Source organism: Pagrus major, chromosome 18 (genome assembly GCF_040436345.1).
Source record: "Pagrus major chromosome 18, Pma_NU_1.0".
Classification (NCBI taxonomy): domain Eukaryota; kingdom Metazoa; phylum Chordata; class Actinopteri; order Spariformes; family Sparidae; genus Pagrus; species Pagrus major.
Window position 1 is genome coordinate 30,755,829 of NC_133232.1, and position 21,465 is coordinate 30,777,293.

At 38.7% G+C, this 21,465-nt stretch overlaps 4 protein-coding genes across 4 annotated transcripts; 2 read left to right on the forward strand and 2 right to left on the reverse strand.

Annotated features, from left to right (window-relative positions):
• The first annotated feature begins 2,684 nt into the window (after window positions 1–2,684).
• Window positions 2,685–7,908, forward strand: clic2 (chloride intracellular channel 2). The gene is made up of 6 exons (XM_073487620.1): window positions 2,685–3,017; window positions 4,900–5,009; window positions 5,571–5,696; window positions 5,790–5,890; window positions 6,980–7,161; window positions 7,253–7,908. The coding sequence occupies exons 1-6, from the start codon at window positions 2,964–2,966 to the stop codon at window positions 7,412–7,414; spliced, it is 735 nt and encodes a 244-aa protein (XP_073343721.1). The 5' UTR covers window positions 2,685–2,963; the 3' UTR covers window positions 7,415–7,908.
• Window positions 7,909–8,141: 233 nt separating this feature from the next.
• Window positions 8,142–10,724, reverse strand: urp1 (urotensin-related peptide 1). The gene is made up of 5 exons (XM_073486577.1): window positions 10,622–10,724; window positions 10,253–10,381; window positions 10,119–10,159; window positions 9,242–9,347; window positions 8,142–8,221 (listed from the first exon to the last, which is right to left on the reverse strand). Exons 1-5 carry the CDS (start codon window positions 10,722–10,724, stop codon window positions 8,190–8,192), a joined length of 411 nt encoding a protein of 136 aa, XP_073342678.1. The 3' UTR covers window positions 8,142–8,189.
• Window positions 10,725–15,101: 4,377 nt separating this feature from the next.
• Window positions 15,102–18,433, forward strand: c1galt1c1 (C1GALT1-specific chaperone 1). Its single transcript, XM_073487416.1, has 2 exons — window positions 15,102–15,256; window positions 16,350–18,433. Exon 2 carries the CDS (start codon window positions 16,358–16,360, stop codon window positions 17,309–17,311), a length of 954 nt encoding a protein of 317 aa, XP_073343517.1. The 5' UTR covers window positions 15,102–15,256; window positions 16,350–16,357; the 3' UTR covers window positions 17,312–18,433.
• A 538-nt stretch (window positions 18,434–18,971) lies between these two features.
• mcts1 (MCTS1 re-initiation and release factor) lies at window positions 18,972–20,850 on the reverse strand. Its single transcript, XM_073486943.1, has 6 exons — window positions 20,678–20,850; window positions 19,991–20,143; window positions 19,809–19,906; window positions 19,595–19,728; window positions 19,344–19,411; window positions 18,972–19,252 (listed from the first exon to the last, which is right to left on the reverse strand). Exons 1-6 carry the CDS (start codon window positions 20,686–20,688, stop codon window positions 19,171–19,173), a joined length of 546 nt encoding a protein of 181 aa, XP_073343044.1. The 5' UTR covers window positions 20,689–20,850; the 3' UTR covers window positions 18,972–19,170.
• Window positions 20,851–21,465: the final 615 nt, after the last annotated feature.

Genomic DNA, 21,465 nt, shown 5'->3' on the forward strand with positions numbered 1-21,465 from the left:
GCCACCCCTCGTCCGAACCATGCCGGGTATTTCCAACATGTCTGACACGGACAACCTCCGGTCTGTAAAGGCACATGGACACCGTAACAACTGGCAACCTCACTGTGGCAACAAGACTACAGGAAGTCACTGTGTTCAAAACAGTCAGCACATAACTGACCTAAAATCAAGAAGTGTTGCTAACTTTAGTGGACATCTCATCTTTTTCCATGACGTCAACGCTGTTGTTTCTTCACATACTGTTGATGATTTTAGTTAATTTTTGAATGTTTTGAACTTTTATTCTTACATGTTGCACCTTTAGGTCTCAGACACGTGAGTGTTATTGATCTCTTTGTCTAACTCTCATCCTGTATTTCCCAAAATGATGAACTATGTATCACTAAAGCGTTGCTTTTACTCTAAAGAAATGTCAAAATATCCTTTAAAATGCCACATTTAATCCATGACAGACCTGCAGAGGATAAGATTTTGACCTTGTGTGTGTGTGTGTGTGTGTGTGTGTGTGTGTGTGTAGTGGTAAAATCCAGACTCATTCTCTTGGCCTGGGTTGTCAATAACGAGGGTCCTGTTTGTGGAGATAAGACTCTTTTTCTCCAGGAGGTCACTTCCAGCTGCTGTGTGTGTCCACTGCAGATATGTGCACGTCCCTCCAGGCGACAGGGCTTTCCTATCTTTTTGCCTGCACAGGAGGAAGCGTGAGGTCACCGTGCGTGTTACACATTTCCACTTACTGCCCCCTTTTTTCCCGAAATACTCAGGAAATCTCTCCGTCGGTTTCAGTTTACTATAAAGGCTGTGATTTTAACCTTAATCTCTTATTCCCATCACATCCTCTCTTTCTCAACCCTGTGTGGTCACTGTTGCCATACCAACCAAACACCGACACCAAATAGACGAGAAGTGATTCAGCCGGTGCCGAGGATATTATCAGCGACTTGTAAGGGTGAATTGAAGTGAGTGGCACCTCAGTCGTTTATCACACAAGCGCCAATAAACACTCCCTCCTGAGCGGCGGACGTAATAACGTAGGCTGATAATTCAGAAGGAGAAGTTTTAATCATGTTGCCTCAGTAAGAGTGATCCTCCCACCTTAAACTCCAGTAAAATTCCAGTGACCTCCCATCGGAAGCGTCAGTAAAGTGACTAATTATTCCCCAAATCTGAAAGGGGAAATAATGTTTCAGACAAAAATCTCTGGCGATAACCTCCCTGACTTTTAAAAGGAAAGAGGAGGAGGAGGAGGAGGAGGTGGAGACCCTTTTTTCCTTCAACTTTCTCTGTCTCCGTTACATTTCCTGTGATGGTTGAGTGTTATTCAGCCAATTTCCAGGATTTGTTTGGAATTTCAATGTGATGGGTTTGTTTTTCGTGGCTAACAGCCATGTAAGACAGATTTCATGGCTCAGAGCCTCAATTCCTTTTAAATTCCTTGTGAAGCATTGCATAATCCCGCACATGTTGCTGATCTTATTGCTTCAGTGAAGTGATGTCTACACCGCAGCAGTGGGCCTTTGTCATAAAATTTCCCTTCCCCTATTTTCTGTAAGTAATCACATTTTACAAGAAACTGTGGACGTGAAACCCTCGGGCCCTGAGGACGTGAGATACAAGATAAAAAGTTAACATTCACTTTCATTAACTTGTTTACTTATAATCAGTAGATACCGCTTACAGAAAACATTGTATTCAGTGGAAGTGATGCCAAAAACAACAAACTGTGAAGCACAAAGAACATTTAATACTTTCTTCAAACCTCAACTAATGCAAAACAAGTCAGAAAGCAAAAGTAAACTTCTCCTTTCTTTTTTATTCACACAGCACCGAGGGGATTCCCTTCACTATGATTCATCACCCAAAATACCACCTTTGTTAGTAAGAATGGTGACTGAGCTCGCCCTCTTAAATGGGCACAGAAGAGCAGAAAACATTATAAAATTAACTAAATGTACGCTACACTCAGCGACGGCAGGAATATTCTCATCTTTTACTGAAGTGAAAGTAGAAATATCACCATGTGAAACGACTCCGTTAAAAAGGAGAAGTCCCTGGACGTTTACTAGGTAAAAATATTTACATGTTACCAGTGAAATTAAAAATAAATACAATAATACAACATAAATATCACAGCAGTTCCTGAAACTGTCACACAATTAAGGAAAACTGACATTTTAAGAGAACATTAGGTGCATTTTTTCATGTCAAAAAGCTCTCTAGCAAATCATTTTTTAACATTGTTATTTCATCATTGAAGCAAAACATATACATCATCATCAAATTACAAACACTCACAAAGAAATATCAGCATGACTTTAAAACTGCATGTTCAGGTATTTCCTAAACAAACATGATGTACACTACGCAGTCAACCAGATGTGAGCCTCAAGTCTCCCTTAAAATAAGATTAGGTGTCTCTACTGTTTCCCAGTGTCCCTCATTACACAGTGTGTGCTTTGTATAGTAAGTACAGCCTTTTCTTTAAAGTGCTCTTAATCTATTATCCCCCTCCGTATCTAACGGAGCAGGAATGTGAGTGGCTAAAAGTGAATTGTCTGAATTAGTGTGAGTCACATGCCGTTATCAGTTCCTGTGTATTGCAAAATGCACAGATCCTATTTTAAGCTCTCTCCTCATAGAGTTTGGCTCTGGGTATATAAGAGCGTGCACCCCGCCCATCATCTCTGGATCCACCCTCTCCCCTGACTTGTAAAAGTATGTTCAGAGCGATAGTCTCCAAGGAGCCCTCTGACAAAACACAAGCAGCCTGCGAGGTGTCGCACTCTCTCCTGACATCCACGACCACACCGCCTCTCTGAAACCAGAGCAGCACGTGTTCAAGAAACACTTTAATCAGCTTTTCTTTCTCCAAGATCTGTTGATTTTGGGGGTGTGTGTGTGAAGAGCCACTAAGCTTTGTTCTGGAAATTTAAAAAAAAGTGAATTAAACTTTTTTTGTGGACGACATGGCACTTCGGCAGAACTCTGACAAGGAGCCGAGCATCGAGCTGTTCATTAAGGTCAGTCATTTCTTTTTTAATTTCACCGATTACTTGAAAGAGGAAGTAGAATGTAACATGTGAGGAAAAAGCCAAAAAACACCTGAATTCACCTTTAAAAGAACACATGACATTTCTCTTTATTTTCCCGTTTTGTATCCTCTCTGTTAGAGGACAATATGTAAGCAGATAAAGGAGGCGCCCAAGGTTTTCTGCTCACTTATCAGTAATGTAAAAGGGCAGAGATGTTTAGCATGCTGCTGTATGAGCATCAATCAGAGGACAACTCTCTTTTTGAGGGGTGCCTCCTGTAGATACCATGTGGTACAGATGCTGAGGTGTTTGTATCCCTGCTGAGGGTCACAGTCAAAGTTTATCAGTGATCTCTGGCCACAGACAGACGGTCCACCTTATCATCGCACACCCAGACGAGAGTGGAGAGCGTGCAGGCTGACTGGCCCCAGGACTGAACCAGGCACACCCACTTTTACTTACGCACACGCTCAGATACACTCATCTTTATCAGGAACAAATACTCATTTTCTGAGCTCATGTTGTTGCCCAATGTCGAACATTAAAATACATCAGCATCTTCAACACCAATCTGTTTTTTGGGAAAAGAGACACGCTGTCTTCTGATATAAAACGAGGTCGAATGAGGCTCAAAAACATCACAAGATGGTACGATGTGTGGTAGACAGGACTTCTACAAGTGTTGTGTCTCTTTGTAAATGAAACATTAAACATTAAAGGGGCGCTTTGTAGTGTTGGAGAGTAAATTCAAACTCAGAAACATTTATTTTTCCCATAAGTGAATAAACACGCTGTTCTCAGAGGAAAATATGGTCCCCAGAAGGTGGCAGGGTCCGCCAAATGTAAACAAAGTAAAACAGTATGAAGTTGTGTTGCCCTTTAAGTTCAGTTATTCAGTCATGAAAAGTTCCTTATTTAGTTCCCTTAGGCATAAAAAGATCTCTTCCGATTTAAAATTGCTTCCCCAAAACTACATAATGCTCCTTTAAGTCACTTAAGGGAGTAGTTTGACATTTAGGGAAGTGTGCCTTTTGCTTTGTGGCTGACAGTTAGATGAGGAGATTTAGACCACTCCCGTGATCAATATGAAGCTATACAGCCAGCAGACTTGCGGTGGGAATCACAGAGTAACTCATGGTATGATTCACAAAATGTCGGCCACGATAGCGAAAGTATCACAATACAGCGATTCTAACGATATTCGATACACGGCAAGACAATTATTTAATAATACATCACGATATCTGCCTGTGAAGACTGTTAAGACTAATAAGAATATTGATATTTGGCACCAGACAGCAGACACGTCACTCAAGTCATTCCCAAGTCATTTTTTCTTGGCAAGTCAAGTCGAGTCCCTTCCCCTCCCAAAGACTCTGCAGTGTTTACTGCTGATGACCAGTGAAAAAAACACAAAAACAAACAATTTATTTCGGCTTATCTATCTCTTCCCCTCCCTGTTGCTTCTAAACAGTGAAACACTGACAGCCAGACGAAAAAAATGTTTTAAAAACTTAACTTAAAACATCAAATGAACACAGACGAGTCATCATGTCTCCAATCCAGTCCAGTCCTGAGTCATATCTCTGACAAACACATATCAGCTAAAAAAGCTTGAGCTCAGAAAACACATGCTGGGCTTTAAACAGACTGTGTTGTCACGTTGTGAGCTAGTCCATGTTAGCGTCTTTTGTTTTCCGCTACAACACAATGCCTGCTCGGATGGAAAATGTCTTTAAATACCCCGGACATGCCTTTCACTTCCAAAATCACTTGTTTATCAGCAGAGGGGAGGAGAGCAGATATTGTGATTGGCTCACCGGCTAAACTAAGATATTTTAACCTTTTTCTGACTTTGTGTGTTTTCCAGGCTGGACATGATGGTGAAAACGTGGGGAACTGCCCCTTCTGCCAGAGGCTGTTCATGGTTTTATGGCTGAAAGGAGTGAAGTTTACGGTGACCACTGTTGACATGAGGAAGTAAGCACCCCTCCTCCGGCAGAAACACTTCCTGAGCATCTGGTCATGGGGACTTTCACACAGAACTCTTATTAAGAAGCAAAACAAGAGAGAAATTGAGAAGTTTCTTTGAGTAATCCAAAACCATTTCTCACTTTAATCAATAGGTGTGTTGCTCGGAGGGTTTGAGGGAGGGACCCGTCGAAGTGTACAAAGAGCTCTGTGTCACTTTCAGACAAACACCTTCTTTAATTGAGGCTTTATTGTGCAAATTTCTCAGGGTCATTGCCGGAGAGAGCAAATAAGATCAGGAAACTTTGAAAGGATGCTGATAATTGAATGATTCAGAACACACACACAACAAGCCTTTTGAGCAGGAGACCACTCCCTGCGCTGTGTGTTTTCATAGCTAAACCAACAGCCAGTGTTCAAATCATTAATCCACAGTGCCACATGATTCTGACTCTGCCTCGATAACACAACGCGCTCACAGTGATGACGTGCTTGATAACAGTCTGATTGAATTACATGGAAGAAAGAAACCAAGATATATCTCGTCCATCTTTTCTCCGTCCTCTCCAGGAAGCCAGCTGAGCTCAAAGACCTGGCCCCCGGGACCAACCCTCCCTTCCTCCTCTACAACGGCACCCTCAAAACAGACTTCATCAAAATCGAGGAGTTTCTTGAGCAAACGCTGGCTCCTCCCAGGTATCTTCATCGTCAAACTAACATTAATGAAGAGCGATTCTGACGATGGCTTTAGTTCACTCCCAGGCTTCTCCTCTCTCCTCTTCCCCGCAGGTATCCTCATCTCAGCCCGCTGAACAAAGAGTCCTTTGACGTGGGCGCTGACATTTTTGCAAAGTTCTCTGCTTTCATCAAGAACAGTCCGAATAACGCCTGTGAGTTAAACATACAACAGCTCACTTTTTCTTACATGGATGTGAGATAAAACACATTTTTAATATTTTGTCTCAGGACGTACTTTTACTCAAGAACTGTACTTAAAGGTTCAGTGTGTACGATTACGTTTAATGGTGTATAATCACCTTAAACTAAGAAGCCCTGTGTTTTTGTCTTTTAAATGAAGTCTGCCATGTTGCACTGTCATGTTTCTACAGTAGCCCAGAACATACAGACCAAACACTGGCTCTACAGAGAGCCACTCACATTTTTTGCGTTTCTTTTAAAGGCTACCACAGGAAAGGGTGAGACAAGAGGTATTCTGTTGGTTGAAATCTGCAACCTCACCACTAGATGCCGCTAAAACCCTACATACTGAACCTTTAAGTACAGTTTCATTTTAGTATTTCTGTTTTATGCTACTCAATATGAGAGAAATATTGTACTTCATACTCCACTACATCTATTTGACAGCTTTAGTTATTATTCACTTTAAATATATCGGTCTACTTCCCTTGGTAATTCTGAGGTTATACGTTTTCTGACTCTTTTGAAGGAAAATCAACTTTTAAAATGAACATAATACGTTCAGAAATTAACTAAAATTATCAACAGCATGTGAAGAAATAACAGTTTTGGCATTATGACATATTCCATATTGCACCTTTGAGTAAAAGAGATGCAAATACGTCAATTAAAAGTACTCATTATGCAGAAATGTGCCTTCTTATATCATTATATTGTGTTACTATAAGTTACACATTGATGCCTACAGGTATGCAGTATTTTATGTTGTAGTTTGTTGAGATAAAAGCTGGTTTTCTACTTTGTTTATTTAGATTAATCAATTGCAATCTATTGTTTCAATCCATTTTTATAAATGTATGATTGATTTTGTAAATAATAAGTTACTCTACAAGCGTCTACAGCTGCAGTGGAGTGAAATATACAGCATTTCCCTCTGAAATGTAGTGGAGAAAATGTATAAAGTTACTTAAAATAAAGCACAAGTACCTCACAATTGTACTGAAAGACAATACTTGAGTAAATATTCTGACATCACATCTCTGTGTTTCCGACCCCTTAAGACCACGAGAAGAACCTGCTGCGGGAGTTCAAGCGCCTGGACAACTACCTGATCGCCCCTGTCGCCGAGGAGATCGACCACAACTCCAGAGAGGACGTCACCGTCTCCAAGAGGAAGTTCCTGGACGGAGACCGCCTCACCTTAGCTGACTGCAACCTGCTGCCCAAACTGCACGTCATCAGGGTGAGACAGCGTGATGATGTCATCCCTGAGTATGGTTACGCACTTGTTGTAGTCACAAAGCTTAATATTTCTCTTCTTTCTTTTATTTCAGATTGCTGCCAAGAAGTACTGCGACTTCGACATCCCCGCTCAGTTCACAGGTGTGTGGCGATACCTTGATAACGCCTACGAGAGAGAAGAGTTCAAACAGACATGTCCGGCCGACATCGAGATTGAGAAGGCTTACTTCGGCGTGGCCAACCAGAGGAAATAAATGCTTGATTCTCTGTAATTTAAATCCTGTTTTCACCCAGTGTATCCATATAAAGTAAAGATGGTGCTCTGCAGAGGGCACGACGACCTACAAGAATAAACCGTGGCAATGAATCAGACACTATTCCACCTTAAAAATCCTGACCTGCAGTAAGACTATACTGGTTGTATGTATCGACTATTTATCCATAGTCACTCACAGACAAATGGTGTGTTGATGCCACATTGAAAAGGCCAAATGTGCAATTGACTGTTTATGTTTTTGTTTATAGTGTAAATATATTTTTTCATGCTTTTTATGATCAAAACACCCTCATCAATGTATATGTGATTGTGTTAGTGTGAGCAGCAGCTGCAGAAACCTTCAATAACAGTTCATTTGAATGCAAAACATGAAATAACACATGGAGTACACTCCTGCATCTTAACCTGTACAAATGCATTTTGATATGATTATTGTCTCACTGTCACACTAATAAAAAAATATCAAATTCATTTGTTATAATCTTGATTTTTATGTGGTTCATGTGTGTGCTGAATACCACTATAATGCTCCTTTGAGGGTTAAAAACCAAGCGCAGGTCACGTCGATGGCATTTCTGATATTCAACTTTTATTTTCAGCCACAAAAAACCCAATAATTTTACAGCTTCAAAAATATATTTTCTGTTGATTCAGTTCAGACGATGATTATACTGTTTGATGGGAAACTAAAATGATGAAGGAGAGCGAAGGCCGTGCTGAAATCACACCGGACATCCTGCCGCTGTTCAGCTCTAGTTGGTGACGCAGTATTTCCAGAAACATGCTGTCAGGACATCAGAGAGAAAAATTAGGAACAGAGCCACATTTGATATTTGTGTTTATCTTGTAGTTTTTTCCTTCTTTTAAAGGAAATATGTGCTTTTTGGCACAATGAATAAAACTGTACATTAAAAAAAGTACATAATAATACTATTTTTAGTATTCTTGTACTTTACTTGTCTTGTACTATTGGCTTTACTTTATTTCAGTCCCACTATTTCGCATTTATAAGCAGAATAAACATTTAATACATGTAATATAACACACTATACTGTGGTTGTAAGCATATAACTGTTAATTTGAGGTGTAATCAGATGATAAATGATGACATGATAAAATACAATTGTAATAATATAAATGATGTCTTCGCAGGAAAATGATGATTGTTGACAAATACTGAATATTAATAAACATGATAACGACATGATTATATCTGCTACAACTATGTTATAGATTGTATTGTACGTTTTTGTTCATAAATGCTAAATTAGGGGACTTAAAGTAAAATGTTACCTTATATTTTTAAAGTCTTCCACTAAAGAGGCGAACTTCACAACATTTGTAATCACATGTATTGCTTCTGTCACCCGTGACAGTTAGTACTTAGTACAGTTTGATTATTATTATTGCACTAATCTGAAAGAAGAGATGTCATCGAGGCAGATTAGCCCAAAATCTCAGAACTGACCTGTGCATGTGTGGCCTCAAAATGAGGTAGGCTACTGTTTACTATCAGCTCGGTGGAGTTACTTATCAATAGGTACTTGTATAAGTAAAATATCTGTGTAATGTACTTTAACTTGGTCGTCCCATCTCTACCTGTTCAGGTGTAAGCAATTTGTCCTACTTTAAATAGCTCAGGCCTTAGTTAAACATCCGCTTGATTAGATTATTGAATCTTAATAACTTCAGTATTATCGCGTGATGTCAGTCTCAGGACTAAATGCTTGAGCTCGCGTCATTATACAGTGTACAAAGAGCAGGTGTGGTGTGTGAGTGACAGAAGATAAAAAGAGTCTCTCACCTCTTTTGTTTGTTTTCGGCAGGTTCTGCTCTGATCTGAGAAAACCCTGAGAGCGAAGCTTGTCAGCCGCCGCCAGCGTCATCACAGCTTCTTTTAGGTTGTCGACCTAAAAACAAAAACAAAAAAAACACGATGAGAGCGGACACAGATGATGGGTTGTAAACTCCCATTTTAGACATTTGCATTGGCTTCCAGTTGATTTAGAGCTGTTTTTTTCATAAGATTTTTATTCAGATTTCTCAATATTCAATGCACATTTCAACATCAACAAAAAAAGCCACAATCTTAATGACAAAGTGAAGACAATAATCGGCTGTTCTGCAAATAGTTTTGTGATAAAAGATAAATAAAGGAACTCCTGAACAACCTGTGTCAAGTTCAGGCTTAAATTAACTTCTGACAAACCCCGCCCACTTCAGATTTAAACTCCACCCACTTCTGATTTAAACTCCACCCACTCCCAGTTAAATCACCGCCCATTCCGAGTTACAATATGGATACAGATCATTTATTTGTCTGAACAGGTACAGATGCAGATAATGGGATTATGGGATTGTAATGTTTGTTTCAGCTATTAGTCAAATTCTCAGGCGTTGCCAGGGTAACGGCGGTACTGCTTGTGAAAAACTTCATATTTTGATCGCAAAAATTGTCTTTTTCTTTGGCAAGTGACCGTGGTGTAAGCGGGATAATGCTTATTTGTATTTTTGCTAGATTAATAGGCTACCTTTCAGACCATGGGTGACTTTCACTTTTACCTAAGTCATATTTTAACGCCAACTCTTTACCTCCACTCAAGAATGACTTTTGGACTAATACTATGTTATTACTTCGTTAAGACAGTGTACAAAGACATACAGTAGAGTATCAGCCTTACCATGTTTGCAAACTTCTCTTGTTGTGCTGACTCTTTAGCCCCTTAAAAAAACAGAACAATTTAATAAACTCATTATGTTTCCCATATTCGACAGATTTATGCAAATATCTGCATGATATCTGTCTTGTTTTTACCTTTATTCCAGGAGTCTCTTCCTCCATTGTGCTGCATCAGAAGAGGATACAGATTATTCACCTCCCTCTGCTCCCCCTCGGCAGTGTTGGGTCCGTCTTCCACCTCTGACACTAACTTCTGAATGAAATCTGTCGAGATGAAGCAACAACTTTCTCTCATCATCGTGTCATTATGGCTTTAAGAATACAGACAGATAATACGAGTGTTATCATGAAAGGATTTTAGAGTATTTTAGCAAAGACAGCTGCATTCATCTCAAAGGAAATGTATGAAAAAGATGAACAGAGTATGGTGGCGTTGCTGTATTTAAAAGGTCAAATTCAGTGAAAAATCTGTAAAATTGAGGAATATAACTTAAAGAGTCTCACCTGCCTGCGGCTCCAGGTTGGTGTCGGGGTACAGAGGTAGAGCATGCGTCCATCTTGCAGAACAAATCACAGCTAAGAGGTAAAAGAGAGCTACAGAGAGCATGGTGCCTTTATCTTTAGATGGTCAGATCCGGACTATACCTCTGCACAGCCAAGAACTTCACTTATATATCCTCAGGGGTCATCCATCACAATCTGATCAATACATTATCATCACACCCAGTCTCCTCCTTAATGGTTTTGACGCGATGGATCAGGCGTCATAGACACAATTTAGGGGACCCTGTCAATTGAGCCGCAGCCTATCTGTGCTTGTTCAGAGAGGCCTAACAAATGTTTGCTCTGCAGCAGTAATCAGCGGCTGTCCAGCGCAGCTACTGATGGTTTATGTCTGACACCATTTCTGTGTGATGGGTTGTTCATTGTGTCATTGCTCATGTCAGAGATCGCAGGTACACAGCTGCTGGATCTGTGTCACCTCAGGTTTTTACGTCACTTTGTGCTCAACGACTGACATTTTCTGAAGCGATTAATTGTGACTAACAGGGCAAATAGGTCACATTGTGGCAGACGTGTTGCAAATTTTGTTAATCGTGAGTTAAAGGTACAAACCTGGTTGCTTTAGTGTCTTTATTTCTGCACAGCTTTCATTTCTACATGTTGATTGAAGGGTAGATGCTTTTTTTTACATTTTCTGTAGGAAGACTTTGAAAATAGTTAAGTACAATTACTATTTTGAGGTACTTGTACTTTAGTATATTCATTTTATGCTACTTTATACTTCTACTCTAATGAGGACTGAAACTACCAAAATCAGAAATAAATTAAAAGAAATTAATTAATAGCTCAATAGATAAGTTAATATGCCATTACATGCACCAAAAATTATATTGAAATAACTATAGTTAATATATGATATGTGATAGATTGATATATCTACTTTAATGTACCTGTGTATTTACCCTTTTATTAATCCAATTATTTATTTGCCATCTCATTACATGTCTATTTATTCATATTTAAATGTATTTATTTACACATTTATCATGTATTAATTTCCTCTTGTAGATAAAAAGAGGCAAATCAAAGCAGAAATATCAATTTATTTAACATTTTTATGTATCAATTAATCGCTACATTAATTTAGAATTTTATTTTTGGTGCATTTGATGGCATATTAACTTAATTATTGAGTCATTTATCTATTTCTTTATTAATTTCTGATTTGGCAGGTTCAGATCTTCATACTAGTCCCCAAATAACGTCCTTTTTACTCCACTACATTTGTCTGACAACTTTAATTAGCACATACTTTGCAGGTTTTGGATAATAATACAAAATATACAAGTAATATATAAAATATATAGTAATATTGTTGATTAAGATAAAACTTTATTGATCCCCAAGAAGAAATCCACGAACTACCCAGCAGATAAACTATATAAAGTAGTTAAACCACCTTTAGCAGCTTCAACATTAAAGTGATTAACACAATAATGCATCAAAAATTATAATCCAATAAATAATATATATATTATTCTTGAAATATGTCATTCTGCATACTGAGTACTTTTGCTACTTTAATTATACTTTGATGCTAATTAGTACTTCTACATATTTTTATGGTTTTTACTTCAATACAAGATCTGAGTACTTCCTCCACCTCTGTCTGCAGACGTCACTGTACTGTACAATGTTAATCTTTCCATATGTAAGTTGCACTTTGCACAGAGGTCCAATTAAATCCAAAGCTCAAAATCCAAATGTAATAATCAGTATGAAAAACAAGGATTCTGAGGTTAATTTTCAACTAGCCTATGATGTGGCATATTATCTTCCTTCTTTACTGACAACTGGTGCTAACCTACATTTTGTATTATTCCTGCTTTATTTGACTTTAATGTCCAGTGTTATACTCTTCTATTACTCTGAATACTGTGCTTTCTTTTCTTAAAGATTAGTGTGAAAAATAAGCTTCAAAAAAGAAATATAAAGGATAAAAAAAAGATCATGGTAAGGACTGGAGTAGCACTAAACTCAAACTACAGTTGAGGCTGAAATAAACCTTAATAATAAACCAAAATGTTGGACAGATTCAGATTTTGACCTGATGATGGTGCAATTCTACTGCGGGTGAGTTGCACATCCTCTGAGCCATTCTGCTGGTGTGGCTTTAAATGTTAACTGTATGTAAAAAAGGAGTATTGGCTGAAGACAAGTGGCCAGCAAGGCCAAGGATGTACAGATGTCAGACAGTCCTGGTGGCTTTTTCTCATCACAGACTGGTTGTGTCCAAAATGTCATACCTGATGTTGAGCTGAAAACATGACATGTTTCCAAACATAATGTGTAAATAACTGCATTGAGAGTATTTTGGGAGAAATTAAAAAATATTTGACAACTTGTTTCATAAAAGCTTGAAATGTAAAAGGAAACTCAAGAGTAATTGTTTCAGAAAATATAAAATAAAATCAAAACAAGTTCAGCCACAGGGCTTTTTGTCAAACTTGAAAGGTCACTAATGCTCCTCAGATGAGTGTACGTGGTGTCGGGTGATTTATAAGGTTGTCTCCACATCGCTGACATTGCTGCTGAAAACAACAACGTTTGATACATTTGGCTGCTGAACGGTCGACGAGAACAGGAGAGCTTTGGGTTTTAGGGTCGAGCAGTGACTCATGGAAAGAAACAATAACTGTCTAATAACTATCAGTAACTACCAAAGTTAAACTTACATACAGGATAATGTTGATGTGTTAACAGTGGTCATCAGGAATTCAATTCAATTCAAAAAACTTTATTTATCCCCGGGGGCAATTAAAGGCAAATGGAGTATTTGTACACAGACACAAACAAGTCAGCACATTAAGTACACAAGTCAGCATGTAAGTACACAGACGTAAAACAAGACATAAAATAGATATAAACTCAGATATTTACAGTATTTACATGAGGTGCAAAGTAGCATTGCGACTTTAGTTGGTCCTGCATTCAAATTCAAAATGTGTCAAAGGTAAAAGTTCTGCATGACCCCTGGCTGTGAATAACAACATTACATCAATAAAATGTTAACAATGATGCCACACTGTGTACACAAATGAGCTTCTTACTGTTGTAGGCCTTCCTGATTTAGTAAGAGGCAATCTATCTGCGTTAAAATGCTTTAGTACAGGTAAAGGTAAAGTACAAGTACCTCAAAATTGTACAGTAAATGTACTTAGTTAATTTGCACCGCTGGACAAACACAGAAATTCTTTAAAGCAGCATAAATTTAGTTACAGACCAGAACCAACCAATTGTCTCCTGGAATGTTACTGAGATTAAAATCAAGACAAGACCAGAGTAACCTGAAAAGCATGTTCATCGTTTGTGTTGTCAATCTCCAAAACAACAGTCATTTAATTGCTGCTTTTGTCAACAAAGTATTGTTACCTTAAGATTTGACCTGGTGAAGGCAAGAAGACTACATTTATCACAGTATCATTAGTCAGGTTGACACATATGTAGGTCAATAACTTCGGTGTTTCCTCTCACTTCTGAAACTAAAGTGTGTAACAGGTCGGCCTCCGTCTTATCTGATTTTGGAGGGAGCTCTGGGCCATTTTCCTAAACAAATGTTGTTGAACCAGTTGCATGTGAAAGCAGGAAGCAGCACCGGTACAATGCTACAACGTTTGAATGTTTTGCCCCAGCCAATTTCTGCCTCTTTTTTTGTAAACAATTAATCAATAATGAAAAAATTGGGGATGGTTAGTGTTCAGTAGATTGACTAACCAATCACTCAACTAATTGTTCCAGCTCTTACATTAGAAATTCAGTTAAAGGGTTTTTTCACACAATTACAACAGATGCAATAATGTAAAGTCTTTATGAATTCTTGTATATCTATCAAAAACTTGTCTAAAATGTTAGAAAATAACATACACACACACACAACACTTGAGTTCAGTCTTGATTATAGGGATATAAAGGTCCAATTTTTACAACTCATGCCAACCAGAATCACAAAGAATGTCTCAAAATGCACAATATTCATCCAAGCAAACAAACATTATAAAATAATAAGCTGAGTTTTAATACTTAATAATAATAATAATAATAATAATAATAACTTTATTTATATACCACTTTTCTAAACAAGGTTGCAAAGGGCTTCACAGAAGAGAAAACAACAACAGATAAAACAATAAAAATCGAGACAAAACAACAGAAAAATATGAAACATCATGGGATAAAACAAGTAATAGTTACAGTACAATGATAAAACAGTTATTACGTCATACGTCGAACCGGAAGTTGGGAAATGGGCGGGGATACATACGGTGAATAAAAAAGGTTTTAGGAGAACATCTACATTTTCTATTTTATTTTTTAGTCTAAGTTATCTATTCATATCATTATTAAATTGAAATAATAATATAATACAAAATAATATAATATAAAACTATTCGGACGAGACGTCACCGAGTCACGTGACGTGAGAACCCGGAAGTGGGTGTGGAGTGTTAAACATTACTGAACTGTTGACATATGTGGCTGTTAAATATCTTCCCTGGCTGTCGCTGGTAATCCGACCAAACAGGAAAAGTGGGAGCCGACAGACAGATAAAACAAGGAGCATCCTCTGACACGACAGTAAATGCTTTTTATTTGTTGTATTTATGTTGCTAACGAAGTCCACTTCGAGTTAGCCGTGTAGTGTAACGAAGGTAGGAAGCTAACAGCTAACCCTAACTGTTGGTGGTTACTGTATTAAGCTTTAAATCCGCGGTTTAATGTAAAGACGTAAGATAGCGTTAATTCTAGCTGTTCAGAAGAGCTAATTTAGCTAAATGCCGATGTTAAAATCAGCTCAACAGTCACTGTTTTTAGTCAAAGTCAGACCAACCAGCTGTTTCATCTCCCTGCAACATCAGTATTTGTTGAAGGTTTAGCTACTCAGACCAAGATTAACACGTTTTGATGTGGTTTTAAATATGGCGTCAGCTAACGATTACCTTTTGATTTTCGATCAGTCGTTTAGCTGCGAAAAATAGGACAAAAGTTCAGCTACACAAAATGTGTTTCAGTTTTTTAGACTTTGGACTGATTGGAGAATTTCACCGTTCGAATAAATGAAAAACCATCTGAGGGAAATACTGATTGTGTACAGAGACGTGCTTCCAGCCAAGTCAAACATCACATAGCAGGATAGAAATGTGGCTTGCTTAATGTGATGAACAGTCAGAGACTGCACAACCAGTTTTTGAAAAGCTGTTGTGCCTCTAATTATAGATCACAGGGAGTTGGCTGTAGTTCTGGCCTGGTACTCTTGTATTTTAATCTCTCCTGTAGAGCTGCAATGAGTAGTCAATCGAAGGAAAATTAGCTGCCGCCTATTCTGATAATTGATTAATCATTTTTCAAGCAAAAGTGTCATTTGCTGGTTCTTAAACATGGCTATACCCAGCAGCTGCAGATTGTGTTTATGCTGGTAAAGGGAGAGTAATCAGAGATTGCCTGGTGCCAAGCTATGAAGTGCTTTAAAGTAAAGTAAAATTAATGATGTAACAAAGTGGTGAAAAGTGTAAAGATATTGAAAAGAGAGTTATATCTCTTTTCTTACTTTTTGTTAGTCATTTCTGATTTATGCCTGTTAGGAGACCATTGCAGCCATCGTGACATAAGGAAATGAAAGCATTTTCAAATGTCTGTAAAGCTCAATTAGCGCATTTTCTCTCCCATCCAGCTGCCAAAATGTTGTCCGAAGGAGGCTCTTTCATGAAGGGGATGATCATGGGAGGCCTCTTCTGCTTGGTGCTGTCGCTCCTTGGTAGTTTCAGCCCATACACAGAGTCTGGGACAGACGATCATCATCATCATCACGTCAAGGCCCCGAGTAAAGACGAGCTGACACACCTCTCTGAGAGTCAAATGCATGAGTTGAGCAATCACGTCCGGGTCTCTTGCGTCATCATGGTCCAGCCCAGGATTCTTGTATACTGGGCTGCTGCCATTGACACCTGGAGCAAACACTGTGATAAGGCTGTGTTTTACACCTCTGAATCCTCTAAGGCGCTCGAGGCAGTAGACCTGAAGGAGAAAGATGACTGGGCGAGGCTACGTAAAGCTCTGAAGCATGCTTATGACAACGCAGGAGACATGCGCTGGTTCTTTGTGGCACAAGGTACCACATTTGCCATCATCGAGAACTTAAAATACCTGGTGCTCACAAAGGATCCCAGCGAGCCCTTCTACATGGGCAACGTCATGAAGTCAGGGGAGCTCGAGTATGTGGCGTATGATAGTGGCATTGTTCTGAGCTATGAAGCTCTGAAAAGGTTAGTGCATGTTTTCCAGGATCAAGAAAAATGTCCGGAAAGAGGACGTGCCCTGTGGAAACTGAGTGAAGACAAGCAGCTGGCCGTGTGTCTCAAATATACAGGCGTGTTCGCAGAGAACGGAGAAGATTCACAAGGAAAGGGCCTGTTCAACAGCAAGAACGTGGACAGCCTGATATCGGAAAGCATGAAGGAAAACCCCAATAATGTAGTGGAGGGCTGCTGCTCCGACTTGGCAGTCACATTTAATGGGTTGTCCCCGACTCAGATGCAGGTGATGATGTTTGGAGTTTACAGACTTCGTCCTTTTGGCCACGATTTTCATGACTCGTTAGTGTTTCTCCCTCCTGAAGGTTCAAACAATGACTAGAGACTCATTCCTTCAAGCTGGATGGGACATTTTGAATTGTTTTGCTTCTATGATGGCAAACCTAACTTTGGGGAGATGGTTTCTTATGCTGTTTGTAAAACTGGATCCTTGGTGGGAATAATACTTTTATGTAATTTGTACCTTTTGCACTCGGCACAATCAGCACCCCATTCCTTTGTGGTGTAGGTGAACACAGTCCATGGGTGTGCCAGTCTTTTGAAAGGAGATAGAGCGGGGAAGTCAAATGTTTGACATGAGACTAGATTATCTGGAATTTTTGGTTATTGTAATATTGTTATGTATCTTAAATGTTTGTCTTTGTGGTCTTAAAGCTGCATTAGAGTTATTAGGTGATACTGTTTCCTGAGAGTGAAAGTTTCTGACATTATTTAACTGTGTAAAGTGCGTGGCCATTTTAGCCACAACATGAACAACTTCTTTTTTTTTTTTTAATCTCTGAGAATAATTCACCCAACTGAATTAAAGATTAATCAATCAATATCAATCAGTCAAACAATATTGCCTGAAATATGATGGCCTCGTCCAGATCTAAATTAAGGGCATTTCTTGCCACGTTAATCTTGGTTACGCTCCACATATGAAGAATTGGCCTTCGCAGCTAAAATGGAAAAGAATATACCACAATGTTGACTTGTGTGTTAAGTAAATTTTCTCTGTCACGCATTAAAAAAGACAAAAAAATTTAACTTTTTCCACTGATATTTTAAAATCACAGGCATCAGACTGACCACGAGTCCTTTAAAAAAAAAAAATAAATAAAAGTGACTTGGATAAAAATAAATTACTTTCTGGTTAAATTTAATGTGGTTTTGTGGTGCTGAATGATCTAATGAGGTGTGAGGATCAAGCAAACTGTGAATTATTTCTGGTAAAGGGAAATATTTGTACAGTTTAACGACTGCTTTGTTAACATGAACAATTTTTATACAGAACTGTAAATGTATTATTTTGCAAGCAGACTGTGGCCACCATTTTATACTCGGCCTTGATTATTGGTAAGACTGGCAACCACGTTGTTGCATGTTGACACTTACCTAATGTATATTAATGTGTTGCTGCTGTCGGGTAGGAAAATAATAAAATATTGCAGTTCTAATTGAAGCCCTGGTACTGTTGAAATACGCAGAGATCAGATAATAACAAAGGTTATTACCGAAACGGAACATGAGGGACCAATTGCATCACTCTCATTGATACAAATAGTATGGACAAATTATTAGAAATGCCTAGTACAGGTATAAAAACACAGATCAACAACGCCATAAATTTCAAGTTGAATCAACACCACTTAAAAAAAAAAAAAAGCGTTATAGCCTTCATGAAGGTGAGAGTTTTTGCAGGGCTGTTGTATTATAGATAGCACTGTTTTTAGTATACCTATGAAGAATATCATCTGATTTTTACTGAGAGCAACACCTTGTCAAGCAACAGTTTAACAGCTGGACACCTGTGACCCTGCCACTCCTTCAGCCACTGTTTAAATATTTTCACATCCTGCATTGACGACAGACAGGCCACATTATTACTCCAGCTACACACACACACAACAGGAAAACCAGGCAATCAAGATTACCCTGAAGCAATTAATCCAACACTAGTATCATGTTTACCATGAACTTAAAATCACAGGCAACTGAGATTAAGGTTCAAAGCAAGATCTTTCTTTTATTTGTGCATAATGGCGATTGATTCAAAGCCTCCAGCAGGTTACACAGCTATAGCCGTAGGTGTAAACAGTTGACTAGCAGCTCATGCCTAACTGTCAAGAGCTCCACACTTTCCGGGGGGTGGGGGGGTGGTGGCAGGTGCAGGGGCAGGCATTGCAGGTGATGATGTCATCATTTATACGTCTTCATGTGCCACAGTCCATCATTCAGATAGTGAACGTTCTCAATGCCAATTCCCTTGTTGACTTTTTCTCTGTTTGCAAAAGACAGATTAAGATCAGGCTTTAGTAAAACGGCAACAGAACAGATATTTTTGCTTCTGTAAAATGTAAATTAAATCTTACATGCTGTCTGCAGACATCTTCATAACACCAACACAAAGTGCATGTTGTTTCCCCTCCGCCATTATGGCCTGCATTCAGTTGTTAAAGATGAACTTGATTGTGATGATTTAAAATGCAGGAGTAAAAGGTGACATTTTCATTTTAAAGTTGGAAAAATATTAACATCTATAGCAGAGGACAATTTCACGAATGCATTTTATAGTCTGAACACTTAACAGCGTGCATGTGCAGCATCGTGTATAAAAGGATACCACTACTGTGTCAGCTCCAGCTGGGTAGAGTTTAGCGCCTGGTGACGTCAGCCCGGGGCACATGATGTTGGCTCCACTTAAGACAAATTTAATGGCCCCTTTGTCCACTTGCTGGTGTGGAAGAATGAAAGGATCTACATAAAGAAAAAGAAACCCCTCATCAGGCTGAGATCATTCAGACACAACCATCACAGTTGGCATTAGAAGATCTTACATTTATGCAACAGTCTGAGAGTTGGGTAGAATGGTCCTTCTCTCTGTCTGAAGAAGAGCAGCTCTCCATTCACTGTCAGGATTTCAATGTGTTCATGGCTGTGGGGAGAATAATAGAAATGTAAACTGGTGAAGAAACTCTGCTATACTGGAAAACGTGAGAAGAAAATTGACAAGTCATACCACTTCACTATTTTGACAGGGTCCTTTTTTGGCATGATATGATTGAGCCATGACTCGATGTCAGGAAACTGTTCCAACAGCTGATTTTTGATGCCCTTGATCACTGATGTTTTCAGCTGGATACAGTTGGACACATTTTCCTTCTCATCAAATCTGAAACAGGAAAAGGAAATGTTTGTTTTTTTGTGACATACAAATGTAGCCAGAAATCAACAAGCTTTTTCAGCACATATTCCACAATGAAGCACACTGACACTGGCAGTAAACAATGCTGGTTTGGTTCCAGTGTCACCCAATACCCATAATATATGCAGATATACTATACATAATTCTCAATTTAGTTTCTAAACACTTTAAAGTGAAAATAAGCTTAGCTCGGATGTTCCTGCCTGATGATGACACGACTTGATTTTGGAACAGTTTACGTCTTCTTCACAAACGTGAATCACTTGTTAACTTTAGCTCACAAAGCACAGACAAATGTAAATACCTTTCCGTCCGGACAGAGACCCGATCTAATATAATAACACATTATCTCACAATATATCATAAATCATGTCTCCGTGTCTCATGAATTGAACACGAGCCTACAAACAAACTCGCTGGACGCGACTGCTAATCAGTTAGCTGTAGCTAGCTAGTTCTGGTTGAGCTAACGTTGCAACATGGAAACATTCAGCATCCTACTTTTTAAACATCCTCGTTGGTCGCGTTCCTCTGTTGTGTCAAATCTTGTCCGGACTTACTGCAGCAGGTCGGGGTATGGTAAACACAAGAAAATATCAAAATACAATTCATCTATCTGGTAATTCTCTGTCACTTCCACGCCTGTTTCGCAGTGGACGGGCAGTGGCGTACGGGTTGCGTCACTTTACGACAGTGGGTAACGTTACACGGCAGGTCAGGTCGGATTGGGAGCATTGAGCTTCCGTCCTCTCCTGTCGCCTAGGTAACGTCTGTAAGAGCGCTCACACAGCTCAAAGTCAGACACTCATCGAAAGGGGTTAACCAAAGATGCTTTGTGGATGAAAAACACGATACTTCTGAGTTTGTCTTTAACTAATTTGTTATTACATGTTTGTTTTACAGGGTTTAAGATAATATCCATTCATATCTAGACAGCTGTTAGTCATTCACTTATTAAACTGCATCATGTTCAAGCCAGAATTATCTTCATAGAGAGCAGGTTTCAATTCAACAATTCAACACAAAGACAGCACAAGATAACACTAAACTAAATAAATGTACATATTTAAAAAACAAACAAAAAAACAAATCTAGGCTGAAGAAGCTGATGAAGACAAACTATAACTTGAGACGAACACATCACCTTAAAACTGCACCTTATGCTCCACTTCACCTCAGTATTTTATTCTATTTTATATCTACTTAAGCATTTTATTGTATATAGTACTTTATTGTTTTTTGTATATTGTATACAGTACTTTATTGTTTCTTATTGTTTCTATATTTGC